Source organism: Hyla sarda, chromosome 1, assembly GCF_029499605.1.
Source record: "Hyla sarda isolate aHylSar1 chromosome 1, aHylSar1.hap1, whole genome shotgun sequence".
In the NCBI taxonomy this organism is placed as follows: domain Eukaryota; kingdom Metazoa; phylum Chordata; class Amphibia; order Anura; family Hylidae; genus Hyla; species Hyla sarda.
Genome location: NC_079189.1, coordinates 186,565,067 through 186,589,633, shown reverse-complemented (window position 1 = coordinate 186,589,633; position 24,567 = coordinate 186,565,067). Strand labels below are relative to the sequence as shown.

The 24,567-nt window shown below is 45.1% G+C and overlaps 1 protein-coding gene across 6 annotated transcripts in view; it reads right to left on the bottom strand.

Moving 5' to 3' along the window:
- Positions 1–24,567, bottom strand: part of SYNPO2 (synaptopodin 2) — a 330,432-nt gene that overhangs the window by 102,622 nt on the left and 203,243 nt on the right. For 4 of the 6 annotated variants that reach the window (XM_056565740.1, XM_056565722.1, XM_056565731.1 and 1 more), the window contains one exon: positions 2,377–2,528. In XM_056565740.1, coding sequence (XP_056421715.1) covers positions 2,377–2,528 — 152 coding nt within the window. Of the gene's footprint in view, positions 1–2,376; positions 2,529–9,089; positions 9,118–10,122; positions 10,153–24,567 lie in introns of those variants that run through there. The other 2 variants (XM_056565746.1, XM_056565764.1) reach the window with 2 other exon arrangements.

Sequence of the window (24,567 nt, the reverse complement as noted above, 5' to 3'; positions counted from 1 at the left end):
GATAGAAAACTCCAAACAATGGCCCAGATTTATCAATCGGTTGGAGACAAAAACTGGTGTGATTTGCCTACAGCAACCAATCAAAGCTCAGCTTAACAAGCTGTAGTAAAATTAACCCTTAATGACGCAGGACGTAAATGTATATCCTGGTGAGCTGGTACTTAATGCACCAGGACGTACATTTACGTCCTATGCATAACTGCGAGCATCGGCGCGATGCTCGCATCATGTGTGGCAGGTCCCGGCTGCTAATAGCAGCCAGGGACCCGCCCATAATGGCGGACATCCGCGATCGCGCGGATGTCCGCCATTAACCCTTCAGATGCCGTGATCAATACAGATAACGGCATCTGCAGTATCGCGGTACTTTGAATGGATGATCGGATCGCCCGCAGCAATCCAACATGGCAGCCGGAGGTCCCCTCACCTGCCTCCACTGCCTTCCACGGGTCTTCTGCTCTGGTCTGCGATCGAGCAGACCAGAGCAGAAGATGACCGATAATACTGATCAGTGCTATGTCCTATGCATAGCACTGAATAGTATTAGCAATCAAATGATTGCTATAAATAGTCCCCTATGGGGACTATTAAAGTGTAAAAGTAAAAGAAAAAAAATGAAAGAAAAAAAATGTGAAAAACCCCCTCCCTCAATAAAAACGTAAATTGTCCCATTTTCCCCCAAAATAAATATTTTATATACATATTTGGTATCGCCGCATGCATAAATATCCGAACTATTAAAATAATATGTTAATGATACCGTACGGTGAACGGCGTGAATGTTAAAAAAAAGTCCCAAATAGCTGCTTTTTTATAACATTTTATTCCAAAATAATTTATAAAAAAATTATTAAAGTTTATATAAGCAAAAATGGTATCAATAAAAAGTACAGATCATGGCGCTAAAAATGAGCCCTCATACTGCCGCTTATACGGAAAAATGAAAAAGTTATAGGTCTTCAAAATAGGGGAATTTTAAACGTACTAATTTGGTTAAACAATTTGCGATTTTTTTTAAGCGCAACAGTAATAGAAAAGTACATTATCATGGGTATCATTTTAATCGTATTAACCCAAAGAATAAAGAACACATGTGATTTTTACCGTAAATTGTACGGCATGAAAACAAAACCTTCCAAAATTGCTTTTTAATTTCCCCACACAAATATTATTTTTTTGGTTGTGCCATACATTTTATGGCAAAGTGAGTGATGGCATTACAACAGACAACTGGTCGCGCAAAAAACAAGCCCTCATACTAGTCTGTGGATGAAAATATAAAAGAGCTATGATTTTTTGAAGGCGAGGAGGAAAAAACGAAAACGTAAAAATAAAATTAAGTCCTTAAGGGGTTAAAGCTAAACTGTGATTGGTTGTTACGGGCAAATCACACCAGTTTTTGTCTCCAACAGATTGATAAATCTGGGCCAATATGTCTAGAAAATGGGCAGAAACATGTCAATAAATGAAATCATTGATATGGCCAGAAAACAGTCGGCATCTCAACCCAATTAAAAACAGGAAATTTAAAACATTGGTCTGTGACAAGACTCCACCCTGTGCAGCTGATCTATCTACCACTCTTGAGAAAGTTGGAACCAGATTAATGAAGAATATTGTTGATCAGAGATTTTTGACAATGGGGTGTGGCTTTGGCAAATGGACTTGAGTAATTGTGGTGTGGCTCAAGATGGAACACTTTGCACACTTCAAAACCTTTAAGTAAAATACATTTCCTTGGATGAATTTAAGTTTAACAAAGTACTGCAGCCATAGAACACTTAGTCCCTATACGCAAGATAGAGGATAAGTGTCTGATTGCTTGTGGTCTGAAAGCTGGGCTCCCCCGTCTCTGCTGCGGCTCGCTCCATGCAGGAGGCCAACACGCCCCCTCCATGTATCTCTAAGGGAGAGGCGAAGATGCAGTGATCAAGCATCCCCGCCTCTTACATAGAGCTGGATGGAGGAGGCGTGTCTGTCGACTTCTTAGTGAGATCAACGACACAAAATTTAGCCATGAAGAGCCGCCCAAACCCCCGGCCTTGTATGGGAGATCGCTCGCGCGGGGGTCCCAATGGTCGGACACTCACAATCAAACACTTATCCCCTATTCTGCGGATAGAGGATAAGTGTTCTATGGCTGCAGTACTTCTTTAATAACTAGAATTAACAAATTACTGCTTTTTGCCTTATGCTAGCTTCAGTCTTCATACCTTGTACGGAGATGACGTATGAAGTTGCACTTTAAGCTCTAAGAACACTCCGATAACAGTTCAACACAACTCTCAAATAATAGCGCCGCACATTTCCCAAAGATTAGGTCACTTTGAAATGGAAATATGACAATTCCATGTTTTACGCGTTGCATTTACCTACCTTTTCACCAGCATCTGAAGGCTCTCCTGTGATTTTTCGATGAGACCCACAACTTCTGAATAAGGTATGTCGGTGCAGTTTGTCCCATTAATAGAAATCACCTCGTCCCCCACATATAATCCTGCATTAGAAGCCTTACTCATACTGCGGACCTGAAATAAGACAAAGAAAATGATGTAAATATCCATGGCTTTTAGGAAATGTCAAGGTAGAATATAATCACTATATACTGTTGTTCCATGTTGCTATTCTATTTATTAATCTTTTAGACAGAATAATTTGCCAAATATGGATATAGCGCAGTTTCAGAAGTTCTTTGTGCAAATTTTTATTTTTGCAAATGTTCACAAGAGATGTCTTCAAAATACAGTTTTCTTACTGACGTAAGGACTTTTTTATGGTGCCTAGTAGTGTTCGCGAATATAGCACTATATATTCGTAATTACGGATATTGTTTTTTTTTTTTTTTTCACAGTACACATCACAGTGATCATCCCTCTCTGCTTCCAGCTTGTGTGGTGTAAAGAAGGCTCTAATACTACTGTGTGAGACTGGCATGCAAATTTTCGCTTATGCTAATTTTTGTATATGCTAATTTTTTCATATGCTAATTTTCGCATACACGAATTTTCACATATGCGAAAATAAAACGCGAATATTACGAATATGCAAAATTAGCGAATATATAATATTCGTCCATATATATTTGCTAAATATCGCGAATTCGAATATGGCCTATGCCGCTCAACACTAGTGCCCAGCAGAATCTGCTCGGAAATGTTTTGCACCCACTAAAAATAGAGTCTCCACCCGAATACTGTGGGCAGAATATCCATAGTGTGAATTAACCCTAATTGTTTACCAGTTTACCAATTATCTACCAGCTGCTGGAGGCATTGTGTGTGTGTGAGGCTGCTGGAGGCATTGTGTGTGTGTGTAAGGCTGCTGGAGGCATTGTGTGTGTGTGTGAGGCTGCTGGAGGCATTGTGTGTGTGTGTGTGTGTGTGTGTGAGGCTGCTAGAGGCATTGTGTGTGAGGCTGCTGGAGGCATTGTGTGTGTGTGAGGCTGCTGGAGGCTTTGTGTGAGGCTGCTGAAGGCATTGTGTGTGTGAGGCTGCTGGAGGCATTGTGTGTGTGTGAGGCTGCTGGAGGCATTGTGTGTGTGTGAGGCTGCTGGAGGCATTGTGTGTGTGTGTGAGGCTGCTGGAGGCATTGTGTGTGTGTGTGAGGCTGCTGGAGGCATTGTGTGTGTGTGAGGCTGCTGGAGGCATTGTGTGTGTGTGTGAGGCTGCTGGATGCATTGTGTGTGTGAGGCTTTGTGTGAGGCTGCTGGGGGCATTTTGTGTGTGTGTGTGTGTGTGTGAGGCTGTTGGAGGCATTGTGTGTGTGTGAGGCTGCTGGAGGCTTTGTGTGAGGCTGCTGAAGGCATTGTGTGTGTGTGAGGCTGCTGGAGGCATTGTGTGTGTGTGAGGCTGCTGGAGGCATTGTGTGTGTGTGAGGCTGCTGGAGGCATTGTGTGTGTGAGGCTGCTGGAGGCATTGTGTGTGTGTGAGGCTGCTGGAGGCATTGTGTGTGTGTGTGTGAGTCTGCTGGAGGCATTGTGTGTGTGTGAGGCTGCTGGAGGCATTGTGTGTGTGTGAGGCTGCTGGAGGCATTGTGTGTGTGTGAGAGGTTGCTGGAGGCATTGTGTGTGTGTGTGAGGCTGCTGGAGGCATTGTGTGTGTGTGAGGCTGCTGGAGGCATTGTGTGTGTGTGTGAGGCTGCTGGAGGCATTGTGTGTGTGTGAGGCTGCTGGAGGCATTGTGTGTGTGTGTGAGGCTGCTGGAGGCATTGTGTGTGTGTGAGGCTGCTGGAGGCATTGTGTGTGTGTATGAGGCTGCTGGAGGCATTGTGTGTGTGTGTGAGGCTGCTGGAGGCATTGTCTGTGTGTGAGGCTGCTGGAGGCATTGTGTGTGTGTGTGAGGCTGCTGGAGGCATTGTGTGTGTGTGAGGCTGCTGGAGGCATTGTGTGTGTGTGAGGCTGCTGGAGGCATTGTGTGTGTGTGAGGCTGCTGGAGGCATTGTGTGTGTGTGAGGCTGCTGGAGGCATTGTGTGTGTGTGAGGCTGCTGGAGGCATTGTGTGTGTGTGTGAGGCTGCTGGAGGCATTGTGTGTGTGTGAGGCTGCTGGAGGCATTGTGTGTGAGGCTGCTGGAGGCATTGTGTGTGTGTGAGGCTGCTGGAGGCTTTGTGTGAGGCTGCTGAAGGCATTGTGTGTGTGAGGCTGCTGGAGGCATTGCGTGTGTGTGAGGCTGCTGGAGGCATTGTGTGTGTGTGAGGCTGCTGGAGGCATTGTGTGTGTGTGTGAGGCTGCTGGAGGCATTGTGTGTGTGTGTGTGTGTGTGTGAGGCTGCTGGAGGCATTGTGTGTGTGTGTGTGAGGCTGCTGGAGGCATTGTGTGTGTGTGAGGCTGCTGGAGGCATTGTGTGTGTGTGTGAGGCTGCTGGATGCATTGTGTGTGTGTGAGGCTTTGTGTGAGGCTGCTGGGGGCATTTTGTGTGTGTGTGTGTGTGTGAGGCTGTTGGAGGCATTGTGTGTGTGTGTGAGGCTGCTGGAGGCATTGTGTGTGTGTGAGGCTGCTGGAGGCTTTGTGTGAGGCTGCTGAAGGCATTGTGTGTGTGTGAGGCTGCTGGAGGCATTGTGTGTGTGTGAGGCTGCTGGAGGCATTGTGTGTGAGGCTGCTGGAGGCATTGTGTGTGTGTGAGGCTGCTGGAGGCATTGTGTGTGTGTGAGGCTGCTGGAGGCATTGTGTGTGTGTGTGTGTGTGTGTGTGAGGCTGCTGGAGGCATTGTGTGTGTGTGAGGCTGCTGGAGGCATTGTGTGTGTGTGAGGCTGCTGGAGGCATTGTGTGTGTGTGAGAGGTTGCTGGAGGCGTTGTGTGTGTGTGTGAGGCTGCTGGAGGCATTGTGTGTGTGTGAGGCTGCTGGAGGCATTGTGTGTGTGTGAGGCTGCTGGAGGCATTGTGTGTGTGTGTGAGGCTGCTGGAGGCATTGTGTGTGTGTGAGGCTGCTGGAGGCATTGTGTGTGTGTGAGGCTCCTGGAGGCATTGCGTGTGTGTGAGGCTGCTGGAGGCATTGTGTGTGTGTATGAGGCTGCTGGAGGCATTGTGTGTGTGTGAGGCTGCTGGAGGCATTGTGTGTGTGTGAGGCTGCTGGAGGCATTGTGTGTGTGTGTGAGGCTGCTGGAGGCATTGTGTGTGTGTGAGGCTGCTGGAGGCATTGTGTGTGTGTGAGGCTGCTGGAGGCATTGTGTGTGTGTGAGGCTGCTGGAGGCATTGTGTGTGTGAGAGGCTGCTGGAGGCATTGTGTGTGTGTGAGGCTGCTGGAGGCATTGTGTGTGTGTGTGAGGCTGCTGGAGGCATTGTGTGTGTGTGAGGCTGCTGGAGGCATTGTGTGTGTGTGAGGCTGCTGGAGGCATTGTGTGTGTGTGAGGCTGCTGGAGGCATTGTGTGTGTGTGTGTGAGGCTGCTGGAGGCATTGCGTGTGTGTGTGAGGCTGCTGGAGGCATTGTGTGTGTGTGAGGCTGCTGGAGGCATTGTGTGTGTGTGAGAGGTTGCTGGAGGCATTGTGTGTGTGTGTGAGGCTGCTGGAGGCATTGTGTGTGTGTGAGGCTGCTGGAGGCATTGTGTGTGTGTGAGGCTGCTGGAGGCATTGTGTGTGTGTGTGAGGCTGCTGGAGGCATTGTGTGTGTGTGAGGCTGCTGGAGGCATTGTGTGTGTGTGAGGCTGCTGGAGGCATTGTGTGTGTGTGAGGCTGCTGGAGGCATTGTGTGTGTGTGTGTGAGGCTGCTGGAGGCATTGCGTGTGTGTGTGAGGCTGCTGGAGGCATTGTGTGTGTGTGAGGCTGCTGGAGGCATTGTGTGTGTGTGAGAGGTTGCTGGAGGCATTGTGTGTGTGTGTGAGGCTGCTGGAGGCATTGTGTGTGTGTGAGGCTGCTGGAGGCATTGTGTGTGTGTGAGGCTGCTGGAGGCTTTGTGTGTGTGTGTGAGGCTGCTGGAGGCATTGTGTGTGTGTGAGGCTGCTGGAGGCATTGTGTGTGTGTGAGGCTGCTGGAGGCATTGTGTGTGTGTGAGGCTGCTGGAGGCATTGTGTGTGTGTGAGGCTGCTGGAGGCATTGTGTGTGTGTGTGTGTGAGGCTGCTGGAGGCATTGCGTGTGTGTGTGAGGCTGCTGGAGGCATTGTGTGTGTGTGAGGCTGCTGGAGGCATTGTGTGTGTGTGAGAGGTTGCTGGAGGCATTGTGTGTGTGTGTGAGGCTGCTGGAGGCATTGTGTGTGTGTGAGGCTGCTGGAGGCATTGTGTGTGTGTGTGAGGCTGCTGGAGGCATTGTGTGCGTGTGTGAGGCTGCTGGAGGCATTGTGTGTGTGTGAGGCTGCTGGAGGCATTGTGTGTGTGTGAGGCTGCTGGAGGCATTGTGTGTGTGTGAGGCTGCTGGAGGCATTGTGTGTGTGTATGAGGCTGCTGGAGGCATTGTGTGTGTGTGTGAGGCTGCTGGAGGCATTGTGTGTGTGTGAGGCTGCTGGAGGCATTGTGTGTGTGTGAGGCTGCTGGAGGCATTGTGTGTGTGTGAGGCTGCTGGAGGCATTGTGTGTGTGTGTGAGGCTGCTGGAGGCATTGTGTGTGTGTGTGTGTGAGGCTGCTGGAGGCATTGTGTGTGTGTGAGGCTGCTGGAGGCATTGTGTGTATGTGAGGCTGCTGGAGGCATTGTGTGTGTGTGAGGCTGCTGGAGGCATTGTGTGTGTGTGAGGCTGCTGGAGGCATTGTGTGTGTGTGAGGCTGCTGGAGGCATTGTGTGTGTGTGTGAGGCTGCTGGAGGCATTGTGTGTGTGTGAGGCTGCTGGAGGCATTGTGTGTGTGTGAGGCGACTGGAGGCATTGTGTGTGTGTGAGGCTGCTGGAGGCATTGTGTGTGTGTGAGGCTGCTGGGGGCATATTGTGTGTGTATGAGGCTGCTGGAGGCATTGTGTGTGTGTGTGAGGCTGCTGGAGGCATTGTGTGTGTGTGTGAGGCTGCTGGAGGCATTGTGTGTGTGTGTGAGGCTGCTGGAGGCATTGTGTGTGTGTGAGGCTGCTGGAGGCATTGTGTGTGTGTGAGGCTGCTGGAGGCATTGTGTGTGTGTGAGGCTGCTGGAGGCATTGTGTGTGTGTGTGAGGCTGCTGGAGGCATTGTGTGTGTGTGAGGCTGCTGGAGGCATTGTGTGTGTGTGAGGCTGCTGGAGGCATTGTGTGTGTGTGAGGCTGCTGGAGGCATTGTGTGTGTGAGGCTGCTGGAGGCATTGTGTGTGTGTGAGGCTGCTGGGGGCATTTTGTGTGTATGAGGCGACTGGAGGCTTTGTGTGAGGCTGCTGGGGGCATTTTGTGTTTGTGAGTGTGTGTGAGTGTGTGTGAAGCTGCTGGAGTCATTGTGTGAGGCTGCTGGAGGCATTGGGGGGTATTTATCAATTTTGCCTGTTGACAGTTTCTTTTTACCCTTTTTTTTTCACTTTGGTTTTCGTGGACATGCACCAAATTTATCATTTGGTGCAAGTTGTTAGTAATTTTGGCTCAAATGTTGGAATCAGCTGTTCACAGCACCTTTTACACAGAACTTACCCCCACAGAGGACGCGTATTTTACCCTGTAGAGCAGCCATTTCGGAGTCCCTCCTGCAGTATATCAGCAAGAGACATGAGTTATTTTCTTTTGTGGGGTTTATAGCCACCATGTGAAATGGATTTTATTTTCAACTTGGGTATTTTTTTTTTTTTTTGGTTACTTTAGTGCAGTGGTCTTCAACCTGCGGACCTCCAGATGTTGCAAAACTACAATTCCCAGCATTCCCGGACAGCCAACGGCTGTCCGGGCATGCAGGGAGTTGTAGTTTTGCAACATCTGGAGGTCCGCAGGTTGGAGACCACTGCTTTAGTGCTTACCTTTCCTGAACCTGTGCGGCCATGTCCAATGCTGGCTCAATGGAGGGTGAAGGTCCCTCAGAGACAACCATGTCGCAGGATAATATTGAGCAGCCCCGGAGGCGTCGCTGCTTTCACAAACAACATTTTTTTTATGTATTTTGACGCCTTTACATTTTCTGACATTAAGTGTGTTTTCCATGTGCAAAATTTCTTGGCGGAGATTTGCGCCAAAAAAACGGATTTGCGCCAAAATTGAGCCAAAGATCGATTGGCGCAAATGATGAATTACTGACTAAAGTTAAAATCATACACAGGACCGTGTGATTTTGAAAAAGTTGTAAAAATGACAGAGGAGAAGATGCGCCAAACTTTGGCGCAAAAAGACACTGTGTCAAAGTATTGCGCCAAAGTTATGTGAAAAAAAACACATAAATCCTTTAATAAATACCCCCCATTGTGTGCGTGTGTGTGTGTGTGAGGCTGCTGGAGTCATTGTGTGAGGCTGGTGGAGGCATTGTTTGTGTAAGACTCTTTTGCTTGTGGTGCCCCGAGCTGAAAAAGTTTGGGAACCACTAATTTGACCCTACAGGTGTTTCACAGACTTCTGGAACACTGGGCCATGAAAATTAAAAATTAAATTTTTTTCACTAACATGTTATTTTAACCCCAAATTTTTCCTTTTCACGAGAGGTCAACAGAGAAAATGGGCAACAAAACTTGTAACCCAATTTATCCTGTGTACGGAAATACCCTATATGTGGACACATGGGGGGAGATTTATCAAAACCTGTGCAGAAGAAAAGCTGTCCAGTTGCCCATAGCAACCAATCAGATTGCTTCTTTCATTTTGCAGAGGCCTTGTTAGAAATGAAAGAAGCGATCTGATTGGTTGCTATGGGCAACTGGACAGCTTTTCTTCTGCACAGGTTTTGATAAATCTCCGCCATGATGTGTGGGCGCATGGCAGGGCTAAGACGGGAATGAGCAACATTGGGATTTGCAAAAAATAAAAAGGCACCGAGCCAACTAAACCTCTATTCATAACAGTAGCGGGCTAAAACATAAAATACTCATGAGAAAAACAACATAAATCCCCTCCAAAACTGTGTGCACACTACCATAACCACAATACTTGACAAAAAACACGTGCCACTAGGTGACAGGATGGAGACAATATAGATGGTAATAGTAATAATGGGTATTACTGCAAGGGAAATTTCTGATAGTGAGGCAAAGGTAGAACTGATAGTACCCCTGAGATGTTATAGCTTCAAGAGATGGCAAATATATGGAAGAAGAAAATAAAGGGGGAAAGTGTCCTCTAACAATGAGCCTCCCTCTCCAGCTGTCCCTGCCTTTTGAGGGACCCACCTCCTTAACAGGGTGGCCTTAACCACGGAGACGTTCCCTCTCCTGATATAAAGTGAGGGGAGAAAAAGAATGGAGATATACAGAGAGCTTTAAAATGATGTCACCCAATCCTGTCACACTGGTGGCACAATGTCACAATGAAAGTATTTACAAATGAACATCAATGCATCTAGTTATATGCTGAGAAAATTATGGTCAACTGACTTGGTCACACGTTCCAACGCATTTCCCTCATCCAATCAGTCATGGGTTCATCAGGGAACCAACAGACCAATGCATCCAAAATCATGTCTTACATAGGTGACCATACAAACATGATGAAAATAATCAAAAAGATGTTAAAAGATAAAATATGGGGCTAAGCTACCCTAATGGTATTGTGCCTAGATAGCAAAATGTCCGGGCAAAATAGGGGAACTGTCCAGTGACCGGCGCCGAAGGTCCCTTACCTGGATCCCGGATCCCGGAGCGCGATCCTCCATGCGGGGATCCCTCATGTGCGTGGTGGCGGCAGCAGCAATTCATCCGGGTCCTGTCAGGTGAGTTGTTGCCTAGCAACATCCGGAGGGCACAGTTTACAGTGGTCTCTAAACCGTGGCCCTCCAGATGTTGCAAAACTACAACTCCCAGCATGCCCAGACAGCTATTTAGAGGGGTTCAGGTTGTAGATCACACTGCAGTGGTCTCAAACTGTAGCCCTCCAGATGTTGCAAAACTACAACTCTCAGCATGCCGAGACAGCAGTTTGCTGTCAGGGCATGCTGCAAGTTGTAGTTTTGCAACATCTGGAGGGCCACAGTTTAGACACCACTGGACAGTGATTTACAACCTGAACCCCTCTAAATCTTGCAAAACTACAACTCCCAGCATGCACTGACAGACCATGCATGCTGGGAGTTGTAGTTTTGCAACAGCTTTAGGCACACTGGTTGGAAAATACTGAGTTAGGTCATAGAACCTCCAGCTGTTGCAAAACTACAACTCCCAGCATGCATGGTCTGTCAGTGCATGCTGGGAGTTGTAGTTTTGACCCCCCTCCCATGTGAATGTACAGGCTACATTCACACTGGCGGCAGATTAGAGTGAGTTCCCCGCTTCAAGTTTGAGCTGCGGCAAATTTTCCGCCACAGCTCAAACTCCTAGCAGAGACTCAGTGTAATCCGCCGTCAGTGTGAATGTAGCCTAAAAACACTACACTACCCTAACATAAAATAAAGAGTAAAACACTACATATAAATACGTACACTGCCCCCCCTACCACCCCCCTTCCCCAATAAAAATGAAAAACGTATTGTACGGCAGTGTTTCTAAGATGGAGCCTCCAGCTGTTGCAAAACAAAAACTCCCAGCATTTCTGGACAGCAATTGACTGTCCAAGCATGCTGGGAGTTTTACAACAGCTGGAGGCACCCTGTTTTGGAATCACTGGCATGCAATACCCCTATGTCCACCCCTATGCAAGTCCCTAATTCAGGCCTCAAATGCGCATGGCGCTCTCACTTTGGAGCCCTGCTGTATTTCAAGGCAACAGTATAGGGTCACATATGGGGTATTGCCGTACTCGGGAGAAATTGCCTAACAAATTTTGGGGGGCTTTCTCCTTTTACCCCTTATGAAAAGGAACAGTTGGGGTCTACACCAGCATGTTAGTGTAAAAAAATAAATATTTTTACACTAACATGCTGGTGTTGCCGTATACTTTTCATTTTCACAAGAGGTAAAAGGGAAAAACGCCCCCCAAAATTTGTAACGCAATTTCTCCCAAGTACGGAGATACCCCATATGTGGGCGCAAAGTGCTCTGGGGGCACACAACAAGGCCCAGAAGGGAGAGTGCGCCATGTACATTTGAGGTGATTTGCACAGAGGTGGCTGATTGTTACAGCGGTTCTGACAAACACAAAAAAAAAACAACACACCCACATGTGACCCCATTTTGGAAACTACACCCCTCACGGAATGTAATAAGGGGTGCAGTGAGAATTTACACCCCACAGTGGTCCGTGAAAATTAAAAATTTTGCACAGCCCACTGTTCCAAAGATCTGTCAGACACCAGTGGGGGGTAAATGCTCACTGTACCCCTCATTACATCTGTGAGGCATCTAGTTTCCAAAATAGTATGCCATGTGTTTTTTTTTTTTGCTGTCCTGGCACCATAGGGGCTTCCTAAATGCGACATGACCCCCGAGCAAAATTTGCTTTCAAAAAGCCAAATTTGATGCCTTCTCTTCTGAGCATTGTAGTTCGCCCGCAGTGCACTTCAGGTCCACCTATGGGGTACCTCCATACTCAAAAGAGATGGGGTTACACATTTTGGGGGGTCTTTTCTGCTATTAACCCTTGAAAAAATTTGAAATTTGGGGGGAAACCCTAATTTTAATAAAAAAAACATTTTTTTTTACATATGCAAAAGTCGTGAAACACCTGTGGGGTATTAAGGCTCACTTTATCCCTTGTTACGTTCCTCAAAGGGTCTAGTTTCCAAAATGGTATGCCATTTGGTTTATTTTTGCTGTCCTGGCACCATAGGGGCTTCCTAAATGCAACATGCCCCCCGAGCAAAATTTGCTCTCAAAAAGCCAAATATGACTCCTTCTCTTCTGAGCATTGTAGTTCATCCGCAGTGCACTTCAGGTTCAATTTTGGGGTACTTCCATACTCAGAAGAGATGGGGTTACTAATTTTGGGGGTATTTTCTGCTATGAACCCTTTAAAAATGTAAAATTTGGTGGAAAACCAACATTTTAGTGAAAAAAAATTTTTTTTTTACATATGCAAAAGTCGTGAAACACCTGTGGGGTATTAAGGCTCACTTTACTCCTTGTTACGTTCCTCAAGGGGTCTAGTTTTCAAAATGGTATGCCATGTGTTTTTTTTTTTTTTTTGCTGTTCTGGCACCATAGGGGCTTCCTAAATGCAACTTGCCCCCCAAAAACCATTTCAGAAAAACGTACTCTCCAAAATCCCCTTGTCGCTCCTTTGCTTCTGAGCCCTCTACTGCGCCCGCCAAACACTTTACATAGACATATGAGTTATGTGCTTACTCGAGAGAAATTGTGTTACACACACAAGTATACATTTTCTCCTTTTACCCCTTGTAAAAATAAAAAAATTGGGTCTATAAGAACATGCGAGTGTAAAAAAATGAAGATTTTGAATTTTCTCCTTCACTTTGCTGCTTTTCCTGTGAAACACTTAAAGGGTTAAAACACTTACTGAATGTAATTTTGAATACTTTGGGGGGGGGGGGGTGCAGTTTTTATAATGGGGTCATTTATGGGGTATTTCTTATATGAAGACCCTTCAAATCCCCTTCAAACCTAAACTGGTCCCTGAAAAATAGTGAGTTTGAAAATGTTGTGAAAAATTGGAAAATTGCTGCTGAACTTTGAAGCCCTCTGGTGCAATCATAAAGTAGACATATTGTATATGTGATCCAAAAAAAAATTGTTTGGAATATCAATTTTCCTTACAAGCAGAGAGCTTCAAAGTTAGAAAAATGCTAAATTTTAAATTTTTTCATCAAATTTGGGGATTTTTCACCAAGAAAGGATGCAAGTTACCACAAAAATTTACCACTATGTTAAAGTAGAATATGACACGAAAAAACTATCTCAGAATCAGAATGATAAGTAAAAGCATTCCAGAGTTATTAATGTTTAAAGTGACAGTGGTCAGATTTGCAAAAAAGGGCTTCGTCCTAGAGGTGAAAATGGGCTGCATCCTTAAGGAGTTAAAGTCCCATGCAAATCAATGGGAAATATATGTTCCCACATAACTTCCATACGGCAATACCTGGTATACATATTACAGGTCGGGATATGTGGACGGGATATGAGGTCGGGATAGGAGGTCAAGATAGGAGAACGGTATATGAGGACAGGATAGAAGGTCGGGATAGGAGGTCAAGATAGGAGGTCGAGATAGGAGGTCGCGATAGGAGGTCGCGATAGGAGGTCGGGATAGGAGGTCGGGATAGGAGGTCGGGATAGGAGGTCGGGATAGGAGGACGGGATAGGAGGTCGGGATAGGAGGTCCAGATAGGAGGACTGTATGGCAGGAGATATTTCGATAATACCTGCTACACATGTTACTTATATGTCAAATAAAAATATATGATAGTTAAATTAACCCTTACCTACACCCTTTTATAAAAGGTGGGTTTTTGTTTCAAGTCCCATGCAAGTATATAGGACTTCCAGTACTTTACTCCACAAACTCTGCTCTGCATCTCCTGGTGAATGTGTCAGTCCGGCTTGCAAGCCACACCCTTCCCGCATGCCATACCCCATCTCACAAAGACATGCCCACTGTTTAAGACCCACCCCTTTTATTTTCTACCCTTTTTGTCCATCAGTCTGGCTTGCAAATAACACCACATCCCAAAATGCCACGTCCCCTTCTATTTTCGGCTTACAATATCTTCATCACAACTCAGTCCCACCTGAGGATGGGACATAAGGACGGGATACAAGGATGGGATATGAGGACGGGATATTAGGACGGACTATAAGGACGGGCTATAAGGACGGGATGTGAGGATGGGATACGAGGTCGGGCTATGAGGATGGGATATGAGGACGGGATATGAGGTCGGAATATGAGGACGGGATATGAGGACAGGATATGAGGACAGGATATGAGGACAGAATATGAGGACGGGATATGAGGACGGGATATGAGGGTGGGATATGAGGATGGGATATCAGGACGGGATATCAGGACGGGATATCAGGACGGGATATGAGGTCGGGATATGAGGGCGGTATATGAGGTTGGGATATGAGGTTGGGATGTGAGGTCGGGATATGAGGTCGGGATATGAGGATGAGATATGGGGACGGTATATAAGGTTGGGATATGACAACAATATATGAGGATGGGATATGAGGTCAAAAGCTTCCTCCTTTGTTGATTTTCCTCCCCAACAAGGACTAGGAAGGAAAAACCGGGCAACATCGGGTACTCAGCTAGTAAAACAATAAAATGAAGCTATAATTGCGTATCTTGTACCCAGTATACGTGGTAACACCGAGATCAGTCTTAGATATACATATAGATATTCAGTAGCATCTGTGCAATAATAAAACATCAGCCAATATCTCAAAACAAAAGATATAGTAAGATTCATATACACAGGTGAGTATATGTAATAATGGTAATGCTATTATATTCAGACCAAAGTGCCACAGCTGTACATACAACAGAGTGATATGTTAGTAGATACACTCAAATAAGGGCCATGGCTACTGCACAAGCAAAATAAGAGTCCAGGTGTGTAATGTACTTATCAGAAAGCCTGATCCATGCCAACGCTCAATAGGGGATCCCCAGGTGTCACATAGTCCTGATGGTAGACTATGGAGGGCAGCACTCATTGGAATTTGGACTGAGAGTTTGGCTGAGAGTTTGTCACGTTAACAAAGCCCAGACAGTGGAATCCCCCTGCATTTTGGAAACTACACCCATTAAGAAATGTAATAAAAGGTGCAGTGAGCATTTACACCCCAAAGTGCTGTTTGGTCTCACAACAGGGCTCAGAAGGGAAGGAGAACCACTGGGCTGCTCGAGAGTGCATTTGGATAGGAAAAGTCTTGGGGCCATTACACGTTTATAAAGCCCCCAAGGTAACATAACAGTGGAAACCCCCACAAATGGCTCCATTTTGAAAACTATACCACTATAACAATGCAACAAGGGGTGCAGTGAGCATTTTGACCCCACAGGTGTGACATATTTTTGTAACAATGGGCTGTGAATATGAGATAGCAGTCCCAAAGTTAAGCATGGCATATGCCACCTTTACCAAAATGAGCCTTGGGGCCATTTTAATTTTGAAGGGGGATTGTGTTTCAGTGTGTGTGTAAATGTATAGTGTTTTCACTTTATTTCATCGTGTAGTGTAGATGTAGCGTAGAGCATTTTTTTTTTTTTACTTCTACTGTAATGAGGTATTTTTTGGGGGGGTGCAGGTTTTTATTAGAAATGTGTTTTTTTTTTTGGGGGGGGGTGATTTGTGGTCTGGGCCACCGGTGACTAGGGAGCCGGCGTTACATCATGAGGTGGCGGGGCTATGATGTCACGAGCTCCCTTCACGAGCTCCCGGCACAATTTGTTCCAAATGCTGAGCAGCGGAGTACCCCTTTAAACATAGATCTCATGATTAAGGTCCACTAGGCCAAAACGCATCAGATCCGCTGTGTTTTGTACCTATGCTTTGGTGAACTACTGCTTTTATGATTTACAAATAAAGGTCAAGTTTTATCTGGAACTTCAAGCTGCATTTTCCTTTTTCCTTCTCAGCATTTTCCCAATCTACCCCCTGGTGTATCCGTGCTGACGATTCTGGTGAAAGAGGTGAAAGCTGGTCCAGGTGTGTTCACACTAGCTTTTACTCAGTCTCTATACTAAAATAAACTCCTATAGTGCCACGCACTGTACCCCCTGACTATAGTACTGTCACATATTGTGCCACCTAAAAATGATAGCTTCACACACTGTGCTCCCGAATTTCAATACTGCCACAAACTGTTTCCTGTGAAAATAACAGCTGGTTTCAGAATCTGTCCGAATTTTCACCCCTGGAACGAAGGTCAATAGAGTCTTTGATACTGATATACAGTATATTACAATGTTTGCGTGGATTTTACCCTGAAATCTATTACCAGTAAAGTGTGCCGCATTATCCCATGTGTAAATAGCAGTGTATCTACTGCTGTACGTTCACAGTGCCATAGTGTAATCTCTCCTCTCTCCCCTCTTTTGCTGTTAATTGCATTTCTGCTGACACAGCACCATGCAATCCCAATACTTCAGTAAACCCTTCTCTTCTCCACATGCCATCTATAGTAATACACTGTGTAAATCATCCACCAGCAAAGCCTGCTCATAGAACTTTTGTTACTATGGGCACTATATCAGGGTAAAGCATATAGGGGAATGCACTAAGGGAGGAAGTGCCTGTGTGTGTACTACAAGCAAACAGCTAAGTCCTGGTCTCCCCCCCTGAAATCGGGACAATGAGAAATAGCTATCTATTGTGGAGGGGACTCTCAGGAGATCAATAACAGCAGAAAGAGCACTGAAATTCCCTTGTCACCACTCTGAAGGGTTAATCTAACAAAATAAAGTAGGCTTTCAAAAATCTTTTAAAACAACCGGGAAAAAAATACATATTTCATATTATTTTTTGTTTATGATGGGTGAGGGTGGACAGATGTTATTGGTTGAACCACTACATTTGAAAATAAATGGAATTGGAATATATTGGTTGTAATATCCAGATTTTTTTTTCCTTCAAATTGTAAACATTTCAGAGCAAATGATAAAAAGCCATCTCCAAAAGACCCTCTCTTTGAGAAAACCACCCCTTAATCCAGACCAGACATTCTATGACAGATTTTCGATTTTCACTTTTCAATGCAATTTGGGGTGGTGTCACTTTGGACAGAGATAGGTGAAGCCCTGAGCTCACCCAATGCCTCTATTCCTGCCTACTTTATGATCTGCCCTAAGCAACAGACCTCTCAAATGGGTGACATTTCCTATACTGAATGAGTGCAAAGTGTAGTGATGTCAATACAATAAAACACAAATACAGTAGAAAAGTCAGGGATCAGGTCAGGACACAATGGGTTAACAACAAACTGAACAGCAAACAGGATAAACACAAGAAGCACAAACTCAATGTATTTCAATTAGGCGGCAGTAACAGAGATAGGGGAGCAGTACAGTAACAGTAAGCAAAAGAGAAGTCAAATAACAAGCCAAGAATAAATGCAGGTAAACCAGGAGATACGAGCACAAAGCCAGTTACAAGGAAGGATCCAATACTTCAGGCAAGGAACACTGAAGTGAGTGGAGAATAAATAGTCAGCCTAGAGAGGTATAGATGCTGGGACCAAATGCTATTGGACCAGGCTCCTCACCCTTTGATAGGTCTGGGAGAGTCCCAGCTGTAGGGGCATTATCAGGGTAATCAATGACACCTGCTGTGTACACAGGAGGAAACAGAACTGCTAGATCCCCGGAGAGACTCGATGTGACAGGTGGTTATTTTAAAGTGGTCAAACTGTACTACTTTAACCCCTTAAGGACTCAGCCCATTTTGGCCTTAAGGACTCAGACAATTTAATTTTTACGTTTTCATTTTTTCCTCCTCGCCTTCTAAAAATCATAACTCTTTTATATTTTCATCCACAGACTAGTATGAGGGCTTGTTTTTTGTGCGACCAGTTGTCCTTTGTAATGACATCACTCATTATATCATAAAATGTATGGCGCAACCAAAAAACACTATTTTTGTGGGGAAATTAAAACGAAAAACGCAATTTTGCTAATTTTGGAAGGTTTTGTTTTCACGCCGTACAATTTCTGGTAAAAATGACATGTGTTCTTTATTCTGAGGGTCAATACGATTAAAATGATACCCATTATTATATACTTTTATATTATTGTTGCGCACAAACTTTTTAACCAAATTAGTACGTTTATAATCCCTTTATTTTGATGACCTATAACTTTTTTATTCTTCCGTATAAGCGGCGGTATGGGGGCTCATTTTTTGCGCCATGATCTATACTTTTTTTTGATACCACATTTGCATAAAAAAAACTTTTAATACATTTTTTATAATTTTTTTTTAAATAAAATGTATTAAAAAAGTAGGAATTTTGGACTTTTTAAATTTTTTTTCGTTCACGCCGTTCACCGTACGGGATCATTAACATTTTATTTTAATAGTTGGGACATTTACGCATGCGGCGATACCAAATATGTCTATAAAAAATGTTTTTTACGCTTTTTGGGGGTAAAATAGGAAAAAACGGACGTTTTACTTTTTTATTGGGGGAGGGGATTTTTTTACATTTTTTTTTACACTTGAATAGTCCCCATAGGGGACTATTCATAGCAATACCATGATTGCTAATACTGATCTGTTCTATGTATAGGACATAGAACAGATCAGTATTATCGGTCATCTTCTGCTCTGGTCTGCTCGATCACAGACCAGAGCAGGAGACGCCGGGAGCCGCACGGAGGAAGGAGAGGGGACCTCCGTGCGGCGTTATGAATGATCGGATCCCCGCAGCAGCGCTGCGGGCGATCCGATCGTTCATTTTAATCGCGAACTGCCGCAGATGCCGGGATCTGTATTGATCCCGGCACCTGAGGGGTTAATGGCGGACGCCCGCGAGATCGCGGGCGTCGGCCATTGCCGGCGGGTCCCTGGCTGCGATTAGCAGCCGGGATCAGCCGCGCATGACACGGGCATCGCTCCGATGCCCGCGGTTATGCTTAGGACGTAAATGTACGTCCTGGTGCGTTAAGTACCACCTCACCAGGACGTACATTTACGTCCTGCGTCCTTAAGGGGTTAATGGGGTTATCCAGGAAAAAACTTTTTTCATATATATCAACTGGCTCCAGAAAGTTAAACAGATTTGTAAATGACTTCTATTAAAAAATCTTGATCCTTTCAGTACTTATGAGCTTCTTAAGTTAAGGTTGTTCTTTTCTGTCTAAGTGCTCTCTGATGACACGTGTCTCGGGAACCGCCCAGTTTAGAAGCATATCCCCATAGCAAACCTCTTCTAAACTGGGCGTTTCCCGAGACAGGTGTCATCAGAGAGCACTTAGACAGAAAAGAACAACCTTAACTTCAGAAGCTCATAAGTACTGAAAGGATTAAGATTTTTTTAATAGAAGTCATTTAAAAATCTGTTTAACTTTCTGGAGCCAGTTGATTTATATATAAAAAAGTTTTTTCCTGGATAAACCCTTTAATTATTTTATATTTAAAGACTCTGGTTATTGCACTTTTTTTTTTTTTTTTGCTTTTATTTTTTTTTTACTGTAGTTGCACATTACTGGAAAGCTTGGCTCTTTAATTTTAGAGAGATCTTTTTTTTTTGTAATTGTAATATGAAGTACATGATATGACATGATATGGATGTTTAATAGAGGCAGAGGATGCTAAACACTGTAATCCCAACATTTACAAATAAGGAATGGTATTCTCAGTTTATTCCCCTGGTGTAATAATGTAAATAGCCGGTCATTTTAAAAGCAATAGGAAAGAGATGTTAATGCAAAATCATCTGAAGCAATGTTTCATCTGCCAAATGTTTCCATTTAGACCTAAGTTTTCAGTGTCCATGATCAGGGAGTCTAAATATTAGTAATAATGATTGCATGTCGGTTACACACTGACAACAGGGCATTACGTTTTCCAATCAAATTCTGGATATCCCACCATAGTGGCGTAAACATAACATCGGGTAGTTAGTGCTCAAAATCCACTGTGTTACCTGTGCCAACATTCTGTGCCTTTAGGGATTGTGACACAGGGTGGGTAGTGTTTTTTTTGTATGTCATATATGTGATCAGGGATGTGCACACATAGCCTCAAAAGGGGGCTTGAGCCCCTGCCCTTTTCATGCAGATAACCTATGATACCTTGTCTTTTCTTTTTGAATTTCCTTTTTGTCTGACCACAGTGCTCTCTCCATTTTAGAAACTGTCCAGAGAAGGATAGGTTTGCTATGGGGATTTGCTCCTACTCTGGACAGTTCCTAAAATGGACAGAGGTGTCAGCAGAGAGCACTGTGGTCGGGCAGAAAGGAAATTCAAAAAGAAAAGAACTTTCTGCAGAGCATACAGCAGCTGATAAGTACTGGAAGGATTACAATTTTTAAGGAGAAGTAATTTACAAATCTGTTTAACTTTCTGTTAAATTTCAGTTGATTTAAAAAAAAACATGTTTTCCAGTGGAGTACCCCTTTAACCCCTTAAGGACCCATGACGTATGCATACGTCTCAGCACCCTGGGCTTTAAGGACCCATGACGTATGAGTACGTCCTGGCATTTTCCGGTCCCTGCCGCGTGCTGGGCAGAGATCGGAAGCGGATGCCTGCTGAAATGCTTCAGCAGGCATCCAGGGCAAACGCCGAGGGGGGCCGTGTAGGCCCCCCATATCGGCGATCCTCGCAAATCGCGAGGGAAATCGCCCCTGAGATGTGCGGCGATACCGGCTGATCGGGTCTCTGGGACCCGACCGCCCGGTAATTTTGCATGATCCCGGTTGTCACAGACAGCCAGGACCATGCTGAAGTATAGGAGCGAGGTGGCAAGCCTGCCACCTCCTCCTATCCCCTGCGATTCCTCGGTTAGCTAACCGACCAATCACAGGGGGGGGCAGTTACTTCCTCCCACCCTGCCCGGCCCCTGGAAGTCCGGAGAGAACGGGAGGATGGCCGGAGGACGCGGCGGGGGACAGGGGAGTGCTGGGGCCCGGCCCCGGTACTTACCTCGTCCCTGAAGACCCGGATCCTGGCGGCGGAGACGGCGGCGGTGGCGACAGGTGAGTGGATCTTCGGTGGCATTGCAGGACCTTTTCAGCACTCCAGACCGCCGTAAAGCGATCTGGACTGCTCCATCTGGTCCCTCTACACTACAACTCCCAGCATGCCCAGACAGCCCTTGGCATCTGGGCATGCTGGGAGTTGCAGTTTTGCAACATCTGGAGGTCCGCAGTTTGGAGACCACTGTGCCCTTCCAGATGTTGCAAAACTACACATCCTCAGCATGCCCTTACTGTCCAGGCATGCTGGGAGTTGTAGTTCTGTAACATCTGGCCCTTCAGATGTTGCAGGACTACAACTCCCAGCATGCCTGGACAGTTTTGGCATACTGGGAGTTGTAGTTTTGCAACATCTGGAAGGGCACAGATTGGGAACCACTGTATTAGTGGTCTGCAAACTGTAGTCCTCCACATGTTGCAAAACTACAACTCCAAGCATGCTGGGAGTTGTAGTTCGGCAACATCTGGCTCTAAAAATGTTGCCGAACTACTACTTCCAGCATGCCTGAGAATGTTTGGGAGTAGTGGTTTTGCAACAACCGGAGGCACACTGGTTGGGAAACATTGTCTGCTTCCTAACTTAGCTGTTGCCCTATACTTTTCATTTTGACAAGAGGTAAAAGGGAAAAAAGCCCCCCAAAATTTGTAATGCAATTTCTCCCGAATACAGAGATACCCCATATGTGGGCGCAAAGTGCTCTGGGGGCGCACAACAATGCCCAGAAGGGAGAGTGCACCATGTACATTTGAGGTGATTTGCACAGGGGTGGCTGATTGTTACAGCGGTTTTGACAAACGCAAAAAAAAAAAAAAAAACACATGTGACCCCATTTTGCAAACTACACCCCTCATGGAATGTAATGAGGGGTGCAGTGAGAATTTACCCCCCACTGGTGTCTGACAGATCTTTGGAACAGTGGGCTGTGCAAATTAAAAAATGTGTACAGCCCACTGTTCCAAAGATCTGACAGGCACCTGTGGGGAGGTAAATGCTCACTGTACCCCTTTTTACGATCCTCAAAGGGTCTAGTTTCCAAAATGGTATGCCATGTGGGGGTTATTTTGCTGTCCTGGCACCATAGTGGCTTCCTAAATGCGACATGCCCCCCGAGCAAAATTTGATCTCAAAAAGCCAAATATGACTCCTTCTCTTCTGAGCATTGTAGTTCGCCCATAGTGCACTTCAGGTCAACTTATGGGGTACCTCCATACTCAGAAGAGATGGGGTTACAAATTTTGGGGGGGTATTTTCTGCTATTAATCCTTGCAAAAATTTGAAATTTGGGGGAGAAACACACATTTTAGTGAAAAATATATATTTTATTTTGTACGTATGCAAAAGTCGTGAAACCCCTGTGGGGTATTAAGGCTCAATTTATTCCTTGTTACGTTCCTCAAGGGGTCTAGTTTCCAAAATGGTATGCCATGTGGGTATTTTTTGCTGTCCTGGCACCATAGGGGCTTCCTAAATGCGACATGCCCCCCCGAGAAAAATTTGCTCTCAAAAAGCCAAATATGACTCCTTCTCTTCTGAGCATTGTAGTTCGCCCGTAATGCACTTCAGGTCAACTTATGGGGTACCTCCATACTCAGAAGAGATGGGGTTACAAATTTTGGGGGGTATTTTCTGCTATTAATCCTTGCAAAAATGTGAAATTTGGGGGGGGGAAACACACATTTTAGTGAAAAATATATATTTCATTTTTTACGTATGCAAAAGTCGTGAAACCCCTGTGGGGTGTTAAGGCTCAATTTATTCCTTGTTACGTTCCTCAAGGGGTCTAGTTCCCAAAATGGTATGCCATGTGGGTATTTTTTGCTGTCCTGGCACCATAATGGCTTTCTAAATGCAACATGCCCCCGAGCAAAATTTGCTCTCAAAAAGCCAAATATAACTCCTTCTCTTCTGAGCATTGTAGTTCGCCCGTAGTGCACTTCAGGTCAACTTATGGGTTACCTCCATACTCAGAAGAGATGGGGTTACAAATTTTGGGGGGTATTGTCTGCTATTAACCTTTGCAAAAATGTTAAATTTTTTTACATATGCAAAAGTCGTGAAACACCTGTGGGGTATTAAGGCTCACTTTATTCCTTGTTACGTTCCTCAAGGGGTCTAGTTTCCAAAATGGTATGCCATTTGTGTTTTTTTTTTGCTGTTCTGGCACCATAGGGGCTTCCTAAATGCAACATGCCCCCCAAAAACCATTTCAGAAAAACGTACTCTCCAAAATCCCCTTGTTGCTCCTTTGCTTCTGAGCCCTCTACTGTGCCCGCCGAACAATTTACATAGACATATGAGGTATGTGCTTACTCGAGAGAAATTGGGCTACAAATATAAGTATACATTTTCTCCTTTTACCCCTTGTAAAAATTCAAAAATTGGGTCTACAAGAACATGCGAGTGTAAAAAATGAAGATTGTGAATTTTCTCCTTCACTTTGCTGCTATTCCTGTGAAACACCTAAAGGGTTAAAACGCTGACTGAATGTCATATTGAATACTTTGGGGGGTGCAGTTTTTATAACGGGTCATTTGTGGGGTATTTCTAATGCTGAAATTTGAAGCCCTCTGGTGTCTTCCAAAAGTAAAAACACGTCAATTATATAATGCAAACATAAAGTGGACATATTGTATATGTGAATAAAAAAAATTATTTGGAATATCCATTTTCCTTACAAGCAGAGAGCTTCAAAGTTAGAAAAATGCTAAATTTTCAAATTTTTCATAAAATTTTGGGATGCAAGTTACCACAAAATGTTACCACTATGTTAAAGTAGAATATGTCACAAAAAAACAATCTCGGAATCAGAATGATAACTAAAAGCATTCCAGAGTTATTAATGTTTAAAGTGACAGTGATCAGGTGTGCAAAAAATTGCCGGGTCCTAAGGTGTAAAATGGCTGGGTCCTTAAGGGGTTACATCTACAATATGAAAAACATATCCCGTATCCCAAGAATAGGGGATAAGTGTCAGATCATGGGGGGTCTGATCACTGGGACCGCGTGCAATCTTGTAAAGGCCCTGGCTGTCCTCCTAAATGGGGCGTGTTTGACTACCACACAAAGCGACGGCCGACAGCCCCCCTCAGTGCAGCTCTATGGTAGAGCCAGAGTGCTGCATTCGGATCTCCGGCATTGATGGGTTGTGTCGGCCGCCACTTCGTGCGGTGGTCTACATGTGCCATGTGGAGCCAGAGTTAGAGCCCCATACGGGAAATAGCGGGGGGTCCCAGTGGTCATACCCCCGCAATCAAAAAACGTATCCCCTATCCTTAAGCTAATGCACGAGTCGTCAGCACGCCTCCTGCACTGGAGAGCCACAACAGAGCCGGGGCCCCGTACAGGAGATCGCGGGGGATCCCAGACACTTCTCCCTATCCTGTGGATACGTTTCTTTGGTTGCAGATCTTCTTTAATGCTTAGGTAGCCCCCATGTACATTATATTGACATAGGTTGATCCCTGCCTTTTTTCTCTGCTTTTTACATGTTATTGTAGATATCTTACTTAGCTAAAAGAAAAACCTATAC